General features: G+C 55.4%; 4 protein-coding genes across 4 annotated transcripts; 2 read left to right on the top strand and 2 right to left on the bottom strand.

Moving 5' to 3' along the window:
• Window positions 1-750: 750 nt before the first annotated feature.
• On the top strand, window positions 751-2,543 carry BBA_09805 (threonine aspartase; the record flags this gene model as incomplete). The annotated part of the gene is made up of 3 exons (XM_008604902.1): window positions 751-938; window positions 990-1,189; window positions 1,240-2,543. The coding sequence occupies 3 exons, from the start codon at window positions 751-753 to the stop codon at window positions 2,541-2,543; spliced, it is 1,692 nt and encodes a 563-aa protein (XP_008603124.1).
• A 215-nt stretch (window positions 2,544-2,758) lies between these two features.
• On the bottom strand, window positions 2,759-3,880 carry BBA_09804 (transcription factor tfb4; the record flags this gene model as incomplete). Its single annotated transcript, XM_008604901.1, has 1 exon — window positions 2,759-3,880. The coding sequence occupies one exon, from the start codon at window positions 3,878-3,880 to the stop codon at window positions 2,759-2,761; it is 1,122 nt and encodes a 373-aa protein (XP_008603123.1).
• A 795-nt stretch (window positions 3,881-4,675) lies between these two features.
• On the top strand, window positions 4,676-6,850 carry BBA_09803 (CRO1 protein; the record flags this gene model as incomplete). The annotated part of the gene is made up of 2 exons (XM_008604900.1): window positions 4,676-5,425; window positions 5,480-6,850. 2 exons carry the CDS (start codon window positions 4,676-4,678, stop codon window positions 6,848-6,850), a joined length of 2,121 nt encoding a protein of 706 aa, XP_008603122.1.
• A 401-nt stretch (window positions 6,851-7,251) lies between these two features.
• On the bottom strand, window positions 7,252-8,940 carry BBA_09802 (tRNA (uracil-5-)-methyltransferase; the record flags this gene model as incomplete). Its single annotated transcript, XM_008604899.1, has 1 exon — window positions 7,252-8,940. The coding sequence occupies one exon, from the start codon at window positions 8,938-8,940 to the stop codon at window positions 7,252-7,254; it is 1,689 nt and encodes a 562-aa protein (XP_008603121.1).
• Window positions 8,941-9,813: the final 873 nt, after the last annotated feature.

The following is a 9,813-nucleotide window of genomic DNA, read 5'->3' as shown; positions in this document are numbered from 1 at the left end:
AGAACCCCACCCATCACGTGTATTGCCAGTGGTGGGAGATGAAGGTGCTGTGAATGGCATCAAGTAACGACATAAAGTTGATTCAATTTGATTGATTCGAAAATTATCCAAATATTTAGAATGCTCATCCATCAATCTAGACTTATATAATGATATTATGCCTGATGGTATTGGCCATGATGGCTACTAGAAGGCGCGGGTCCCTGTAATCTTCGCATCAATTACGATGTATGAATTGCTCCCAATAAAAACACAAAAAATAATACGCATCATTCTAAACAATATCAAAGAAATCCTGTAATTCCTCTTCTTGCTGGCCAACACCTCCATCATCGTTGTTGCTGCCATGGCCACCCCACTGTGATGCACCAGCGGCTCATAGTGCAAACTCCAGCATCAAGCATTTCCTACACAAGCATCATCATTAGCATCACTTACGGCATCAAACTTCCGATTAGAAGTTCCCCATTCGATTCTCGCCATATACGCCTGATTTGTATAGCATGCGCCTTCCTGCACCGGCATCAAATCGTGCCTGTCGGTAGCGGTGCTGGAATCAGCGTTGCAACACTTCCTTCTCCAATCCACACACGCCCAGGCTGGTTTCCGCCATTGCTCTCGCAGCTACGTACCGCCTGCAACAGCCCAACATCATCACCACCGATACCTAAATCAGCATTCATATTCATCATCAATACTTGCCGCCCCGCCTACGTGTATGGAACTCGTCAATCGTTAGCCTAGCCGGACATGGCTGGCTGTCCTCAACACCAAGCTCGCTTGTCTCCGGAGCCTGAGATTTGCAACACTGATGGGGCTTTGGATCGAGTTCTGGGACAGAAACAGCGAAAACGATGTATACCAGCCATCTTCCTTCATGCCGGCGCTGGCTTCCACAGCCACCAAAACGAGGACGTTCACCTCAGAGCTTGTGTTGCGTAAGTCTAGGTCGCACGCGTACACCAACGCTATTAACAAATCTGTCACAGGGCAGCTGAAATGGGAATGAGGTTCCTAAAAGCCGGCGCCAGTGCAACGGAAGCCGTCGAGGCCTCGCTGCGAGTCCTGGAGGACAAGGAAATTACCAACGCTGGTTACGGATCCAACCTCTCCATTGACGGCACTGTTGAATGTGACGCAACAATCGTTGATCATTTGGGCCGCAGCGGCGCATGTGGTGCCGTACCAAGTAGGTTACTTGCACGCTAAATACCCGCAGCTTTATACTTACTCTTCTAGACATTCGGAACCCAATCTCTCTCGCCAAACTGATTTTTGATGGAAGCAAGCGGCCGTTGAGCCTACGAAGAGTTCCCCCAAATGCCCTCGTCGGAGAAGGTGCCAAAATATATGCAGAAGAACACGGCATGGCGACATTTTCCAATGACTATCTCATCTCCAAAAACTCCAGAGATCGCTTCTTGCGCTGGCAGGACGATTTAGTCAGAGCCGAAGTCAAAGCAAAGGAAGCTAGCAGTGCGCAAAAATCCACACAAGCCATGCACTGTGCGCCATGCCAATACGAAACTCTTCCGGCAAAGCCGAATATCACCTTTTCACGAGATCACGCTGCCGCCATCATGTCAGGAACTTGGAATGAAGGCCAGCCTAACTCGCCCTACTTGCCGCCCCCGGGAATGGATGATGCTCCGCAGGCTGAATTGACGACGCTGGGTATCACGCAAAACGCCTGGAACCACGCCAAGAATCCCTCTTGGAAGACTACATATCTCGAAGCCCAACCGAAGAAGCAAAGTAGATTTTTCAAACCGAATGAAGGTCATGTCAATGACGGGGAAAACGATGGGCTCGGAGGCTGGGCGAAAGAGTCCACTGTTCCAGGAACTGACCCCGCGAACGACGAGGGAGGATGGCAACAGCCGAAAAGGCGTCGAAAACCACAGAAGCGACGTTTGGATGGGCCTGATGACAGCGAAGACACTTTGAATAAGCATCTACATGTGCCTGTTCAAGGCCCAGACTCTATAAGTGACACAATTGGCGCTATAGCTATTGACGAGGAAGGGTTGATTGCAGCTGGTTCTTCATCAGGAGGTATTGGAATGAAGCATCGCGGCCGTCTTGGGCCAGCTGCCCTGGTCGGAGTTGGAACTGCAGTTGTGCCATGCCAGCCTGACGATGAGGATGCAGTCTCTGTGGCTGCTGTCACCAGTGGCACAGGCGAGCATATGGCGACGACAATGGCTTCCCAGCGTTGCGCCGAACGACTCTACAACGGCACCCGCAAGGGCCCGGCCGGCACCGATATACACGATTACGATGAAAGCGCCATAATGCAGTCATTTATTTTAAATGATTTTATGAGCCACCCTGGCGTCTGCAATGGGCCCTCGGCCGGCGCAATCGGCATCATGGCGGTGAAGAAGACGCGAGCTGGGTACTATCTTCATTTCGCGCACAACACAGACTCGTTTGCTCTTGCTTCCATGGGCGGCAAAGATCCCTTGCCAACCTGTGTCATGTCTCGCTTGCCTGAGGGTGGTAAAATTGCCCAAGGATCTCGCAAGATTTCCACCAAATAGGCGAATCTTGGCACTGATTACCTGCAAAACCCTAGAAGAAGCACCTCATAGATAAGTAGGAAAACGAATAAAAATTGCATAAGGTTCAAATCGCCTGGTATGGTATCCTTTTTTATTATATACACAATGACCCAGAGTACTGTTTTGTACCTCTCTGGTGTCATACGTTTTGTAGTGGTTCGAACCAATATAGCATTTGTCTCTGCTACGGAACATCATCTCAACGGTGTTCCAGCAGCACTCATAGTCTCCTCCCTCCCGCTGCCGTTGATGATCTTCTTCTTTTTCTTCTTCTTCCTGGGCACGACAGCGGGCTTGGCGCCGTAGCGGCCGAGCGCCAGCTTGGTGCCGCACGTCAGGCACTCTGCGTTCTCAGGCAGGTCGCAAAAGATGGAGAGGCAAATGGAGCAGACGAAGCCGGTGTCGACGACGTTGCCGTGGCAGAAGCAGGCGGCGCGAAAGTCGACGGTGTCGTGGGCGGGAGCGACGAGGGCCTCGCGGGCCTCGGAGTCGGCGATCATGCCGAACATGAGGTAGGCGAGTAGGCCTTGGGGGTTGGCAGCGCGGAGGAAGACACCGCCGGTGCCGAAGCAGGCCTGCTGGAGAAAGGTGGCGTCGCCGGCGAGGGCGAGGGTGTCGATGGCGACGTGGCTGTGGGCGGCGGCGAAGACGGCGTTCATGATGGGGATATACTGCGCTGACTCGGAGTCGGACACGGAGAGGACGAGTATGCGGCCCTTCATCGGCGGGGGCGCCGTGGCGCCGCTGGCCTGCGCGGCGTCGAGGAGCGCCGTGTCCGAGGCGGAGAGGGCCCGCCCGGCCTTATTGTTGTGACACAGGGCGAGAGTCAAGGCGCCCGAAAGTTGCGTCGTCGTGCTATCTAGGTCGCGCTCTGTTGTCTCGGCCATGAGCTGCTTGAGCGAGGCGAGCACCGTCGCCTCAATGTGCGCAAATGGCGGGTACTTGTTCGCCGACGAGGGCGTGGTGCCGGTGGCAGAGGGCGCATCGGCCATGTCAACGTCGCCATCGGAGGGATTCGGCCGCGGGGACGTATTTGAAAGTAGATTCTGCTGCTGCTGCTGCGAGGAAGGATACAGCCAGACGGCGCGGTTGACGTGGGCGGCGATGACGGCGACCTGGTTGGCGCCGCTAAAGGCGAGGTGTGCGTTGATGAAGAGGAGAAGGTTGGCGACGGCGGTGGGGAGGGAGAGGGGGAGGTCGCCGTCGTCGAGGACGGCCCAGGCGCGCGGGTTGGTGTCGATGATGACGGAGAGTAGCGAGGGCGTCTCCTCGGCCGTGGTGACCTCGTAGTGCTCCGAGTAATCGACGGCGTCCATGGCGAGGAGATGTGAGGACGGAGCCGCGATATGGGGGTGGTGAGGAGCTATCTACGAGGTCGCGTAGAGCTGTAGGCTAGGAAGTCGTCGTTGGAGGTATGTGAAGATTCATGCAGGTCGAGTCAGACAATAGCTGGGTGAGGAAAGTATGGCTGAGTAGTCGTGGACCCAGATGGATGCAGATCGATCGCGTGCTGGTAGATGTCGTGATTCGATGACGAAGAGATTATGTGACAGACAATTATTTCTCAATCGCAGTCAAGTCGTTATAAATGCGTCATGGATGCTGGAATCATGTTGTTGGTCGAATTGCTGATGGTACAAGAATTTAATTTGTAGGCAGAATACGCACGAGGCTCACGGTGCAAAGCTGCATGATGCTGGACGCCCAGTTCACAGGCGCCAATTCACGTGATGCGACGCCAAGAGAGCGCTGGAAGGCCGCTATAACTTTGATGCCTTGGAGGGGCTGTGGTGGATTTCGGCGGAATTACAGCGATTCATCAAATCCAGTGGATACCAAAGACTGGGTTCGGCAGAAGATAGTGGAGCTTTGCTGCTAAATCTCACCCGTCAAGTTGAACGGAAGCAGTGGGGCAGATGCATAAGATAACTACTCTTATCTGAGCCGCTGTAGAGGGGCAGTTGGCCTAATAATATTGTTCTTCTCCATTCTCCAAACGCTCCTGCTGGACGTCGATGTTTCACCTTTTCATCCCCCTCTTCAGACATTCGACCACAGCTTGACCTGCTAATCTCGGAATCTCCCTTCACAGCCTCTGCCGTCTCGCCATTATGGCCACAGCCGCTGAGACCATACAGGCTTCAGGTCCTGCGGCTTCGGTCCAGGACCAGACGCTCCTCGTCTTTGCGCGCCTCATGGAGGGCGGGCAGGAGGACGAGGAGACGTGCCGCGACCTCGACCTGCTCACCAAGATGCTCAACGACGATGCGGTTGCCAAGGAGGCCGACCCCGCCCACAAGTCTATCTGCCGCGTCATTGACTCCGACTGCGTTGACACCATCCTCTGCTACCTCGACATGCGCCAGCCCGATATTGTGCGCGGTCACGCCGCTCTCACCACCTCAGCCTACATGCGCGCTGCTGGCGACGTCGCCTCCAACAATCTACGCGCCTTTTTTCTCGACCGCGTCCAGCGCCGCACCTATGACGACTATATTGTCGCTTTCTGCGTCGCCTCGGCCGCGTTTGCCATTGTACCCGACCTGACGTCTGAAATGTTCCTCAATGAAGGATTCTTGAGCTCGCTTGGGCCGCTGATGCGCAGGCAATGGAAGAGCCGTAAGGTGGAGACGGCTTGTCTCGAGATGCTGAATGCCGCCTGCATGGACGGCAGGTGTCGCGAGGCGATTCAAAAGTACTGCGTGGAGTGGCTTGAGGAGATTGTGGAACAGTACACAATGGACATGGGAAGAAGATTGAGCGAACAACCAGGCTTGCAAGGAGAAGAGGGGTCCGTTTCCATGAGACAACATTCAGAGCAAGTGCAGTATCTTGCGGCCGTCATCTTGGCCAAACTTCGGGTGAGCAGCACGCATGCCGAGTGCACAAAAGCCAATTACTGACTAGCACCACAGGCTGTGCCGAAACCAAGCGCACTGACAGACCCAAGTGAATCCCGTGTCGAATCTGCCGTCACGTCTATAGAAGAACTATCCGGCCTGTTTACCAAGATGATACTCCGAAACGAGGACCACGGCAAGCAACACTCCATTGAAGGACTGGCATATGCCTCTCTGCAACCCCAAATAAAAGACACCATAATCAAGGACTCGGAACTACTCAAGAAGCTGCTTTCTGTTCTCTCGAACGCGCCGCCCCGTTCGCCGACTACATACGGTGCTCTGAGCATCTTTCAGAATCTGACTCGATATCGTCCGCTTCTGACCGAGGAGGAAAAGAAAATGTCACAGTTGAAAGCGTACGCAAATGCAGAGGGCAAAATTCCAGGCTTGAATCCGCTCGACGATGACGAACACGTTGAAGCGCGTTGCAAAGCTGTCTTTGACGCGGGCATCACTCCCGTGCTGGTCGCCCACGGCAAGCATGATTCTGCGGCCTCTCTCGGTATTATCGTCAACATTATTCTTTCACTCACCACAATCAAGAGTATACGTGGGCAGCTGGCCCAGCAGGGCGCCGTGAAGCTTCTCCTCGTCGCTTGGAGCAATCTCGGCGAGAGCCGACGCGACGAGCGACGCAGCGCGGGGCAAGCCCTAGCCCGTATCCTCATCAGCATCAACCCTGCGCTACTCTTTGGTGGCACACGGGCGCACCCCATTGACGCGGCCATTGCGCCGCTCGTATTTATCCTGCCGCCGGACCCCGCTTCAGATCGACGCGACCTGCTTCCGACTTTTGAGTCTCTCATGGCCCTGACGAACCTGGCGTCCATGGAGGGTCCCGAGATTGCGCAGCAAATCATTCGCCAGGCTTGGAACCACATTGAGGAGCAGCTTCTCTCGGCCAACCACCTCGTGTCCAAGGCGGCCGTCGAGCTCGTCTGTAACCTGATGCAGTCGCCCCAGGGTATCGCGCTCTACGCCGATGGCAGTGCACACGCCAATCAGCGGCTGCACATCCTACTCGCGCTCGCCGACGCCGAGGACGAAGGGACGCGCAGCGCTGCGGGCGGCGCGCTCGCGGCGCTCACCGCCTTCGAGTACGTCGTGCGCGCCATCGTCCACCGCAAGCGCGGCGTCGACGTTGTCCTTGGCATGTGCGTCGATGATAACGAGGATTTGCGCCACCGTGGCGCCGTCTCCATACTTAACATGGTGGCCACAAAAGGCCGCATTGGTAGCGAGGCGCGTGACAAGATTCGCGAACAAGGCGGCGTCGAGATACTGAAGGACTGCCTCAAGAAGAGCAGACGGCCAGAGGTGGTGCAGGCGGCTGCGGAAGCTCTGAAGCCGCTCACTGAGAGACAAATCGAAGAAATTGAGTAACTATTTCAGAGCGGATAGAATGTGGCATGAAGGAGTGTGTCCGGAGGCGGGGGGAGGAATCGAGTGATTCTGTGCATACGATACGCATAAACGGGCTGATATTTTGGCGTTGGGAGAATTTGCATCTAATGTAGCTACTTGCTTTACGGTCTAAGCATTTCCTTTTCTTCATGTTCATCTCGTCCGTAACGCATGCTTTCTCCGTGGTTGTATATCTAATTTTCGAGGCTGACATGGTGCGACTAGGCCTGTGCAGACAGACCTCTCTATATGGCGCCGTTCTCCATTGTCGTAGGACTTATTGGCGTTTAACAAATAACACCGAAAATGAAGGCGGCAAAAGTATGTCCAGAAATGTAAGAAAAAAATACTAACACGCCACACTTTTCCAGTCGCTGCGCTCACTCCTCCACTCTATTCAAAATAGCCACGCCCTCGACGTGGCCCGTCTGCGGGAAAAAGTCAAAACCCACCAGACTCTCAATCTCGTAGCGCCGGCCCTCGCCCTCGCCGCGCACCAGCACCCCGACGTCTCTCGCCTGCGTGTGCACGTTGCAGCTCACGTAGAGCACGCGACGGGGGCCGAAGCGGCGCAGCTGCGCGAGGAAGCTCGCATCGCAGCCCTTGCGCGGGGGGTCGAGCACGACGACGGTCTCGTCGGCGGGGTACGTGACGGAGCGGAAAAGCTCGCCGGCGTCGGCGGCGAGGAAGCGGCAGCGGTCCTCGCCGAGGCCGTTGAGGGCGGCGTTTTTGCGCGCGTACTCGATGGAGGCGCCGGCAATGTCGATGCCGATGGAGTGCTGGAAGACAGAGGACAGTGTGATTGTGAAGAGGCCGGAGCCCGAGTAGGCGTCGATGAGGTACTTGATGGGGGGGCTGCTGCTGCCGTCTGTTGTGGCGGCGGTGGGGAGAATGCGGTCGCGGATGTACGAGGTAAAGACGGGGAGTATGGAGTTGTTGTTTTGGAAAAAGGAGCCGGCGGGGTTGGTAAAGATATAGTCGTCGATATACTCGGTGGTGGTGGCTTTGGAATCAGTCTCGCAGGACTTGACGTCGACAAAGTCGCCGACCTCTGACTTAACCGTGTGCGGCGCAAGGGGTGCTTTGGCGGCTTCGCTGTCTTTGGGATGGCGGGTTGTATTCTCACGGAGGAGTAGCGTCGCGCCGCGTACATACTTTGTGTACTCGTCCTGCATGCGCCTGCGCTCGCGCACGTTGCCCAGCCGCACCGCCTCGGTGCCAATCGGGCAGTCTTCGATATCCAGCACCTTGCGGCGGCCCTTTTGCATGAAGCCAATGTCGGGGCAGGCGGAAAACGCCGCGCCCTGGCTCTTGCCGCGCTTTCCTGGCCGGAACCCGGGCGGGCCGTCAAAGTGCGGTGTGAGCTTGGTGCGGTAGCCGTACTGGAGCGGGCTGCCGATGGTGTCGTGTATTTCGGGGATGAGCTCTTTCGGGAGGTTGGAGAAGTTGTCGTAGGCCTTGACGACGATGCGGCGTTTGCGCCGCAGCTGCTCGGCGTAGTCGAGCATCTGGAACTGGCAGCCACCGCACGAGGCAAAGTACTGGCACTTGATGCGGGTGTCGTCTCGCAGGGGCGAGGCCTTGACGACGGAGACAAAGTCGGCGTGGGAGTGGCCCTCGCCGCGGATGTGGCGAATCACCTTGACGCGCGCAGTGTCGCCAGGGGCGGTAAATGGGACCACATAGACCTGGTTAGAGCCGGCGACCATACCGAGGCCGTCGCCCGTGGACGAGAGCTCGTGGATTTCCACCTCAATCTCCGTGTAAGGCTCTGGTAGGTCAGCTTCCAAGTCGGCCGCCGCGTCTGTTTCGCTGCCACTGGCAGCCTCGCCCCGGGCCTTGAGCAGCGCATCAATGTCGCAGCGCAGGACCTCTTCTGTCGAGCCCTCGGTGATGTTGCGCTCACGCTTGGTCCGTTGCTGCTTGGACTTGCGGTTGGCGCCGTTGCGGTTGGCATTGTTGGGGCGCTTCGCGGGACGCTGGTGGTGAGAGGCACCGTTTATGTGGGCGCCGCTGGGAGCTGAGACGGTGGTCGGTGCTGCAACGGCGGCTGCAGCTGCGGATGACATGGTGAGGATGCGATGAGAGGCCGTAACCGGTGGCGATGTGCGAAGAGAGCAAAGGAAAAGAGGTAGACGACGTTGGAGGAGAGGCCGCATAGGCGGGCGCGGAGAGTGGCAAGATGACGAGTATGTTTTATAATGACATGGAGATGAGTGGAAGCATAATTAGTGGAAAAAAAAAAAAAAAAAAAGAGGATGCTTGGTGAGAATGAATGGATGGGGCGGAAATTGATAAAAAGTTCAAGTTGGAGTATCGAAAAGTTGATATGGAAAATTAGCTGCGGCCAATCAGAAGCAAGCACAGGTTGAAATTGCTAAGCCTGGCCGGGGCCGTCGTTGATTGGCTATGCTCCTATATCAATCGGTATCAACACGGCAGGCACTTGAAGTTGTGTAGTTGCCTAACAGTACTGATAACTGCCATGTTATCTATATCCTTGGCAAAAATTTTGACATGTGTCGGGTCAGCATTATTGGCACCTGTGACTCAGCTCGCATTCTGTAAATAGCAAGAGAACATGCAGCCACGCTTTTAGGTGAGACGCGAGCCAGCTGTCACAGCAAAAATGCGGATCCACATCCCTTGGTTGTGGGCCCTTGCTTGGGTGTCCTGTTATGTAGCAGGCCCAGCCGTAGGTGGTGTGAGTGACACAGACAGACACCGTGTAAGTTAATTAAATATCATTATTTTGATTTCTTATTTTTTTTTCACCCTTTTCAAGTACCTTCTCGTTTCTTCCATCTCTATCGCTCACGTCAGACTAGATTAGTCCCTGTTTTCGCGATTCCCTTAGCTGGTAGCTGCTGGTTGCTTCCTCTAAGGCTGTTGGTCGTTGTTGATTGCAACGAAGGCTGATGAATTAAAAAAAAAAAAAAAAA

The sequence above is a fragment of the Beauveria bassiana genome (genome assembly GCF_000280675.1).
Source record: "Beauveria bassiana ARSEF 2860 unplaced genomic scaffold BBA_S00068, whole genome shotgun sequence".
In the NCBI taxonomy this organism is placed as follows: Eukaryota; Fungi; Ascomycota; class Sordariomycetes; order Hypocreales; family Cordycipitaceae; genus Beauveria; species Beauveria bassiana.
Note: the sequence above shows the minus strand (reverse complement) of the source record. Positions and strands in the feature narration are given on the sequence as shown.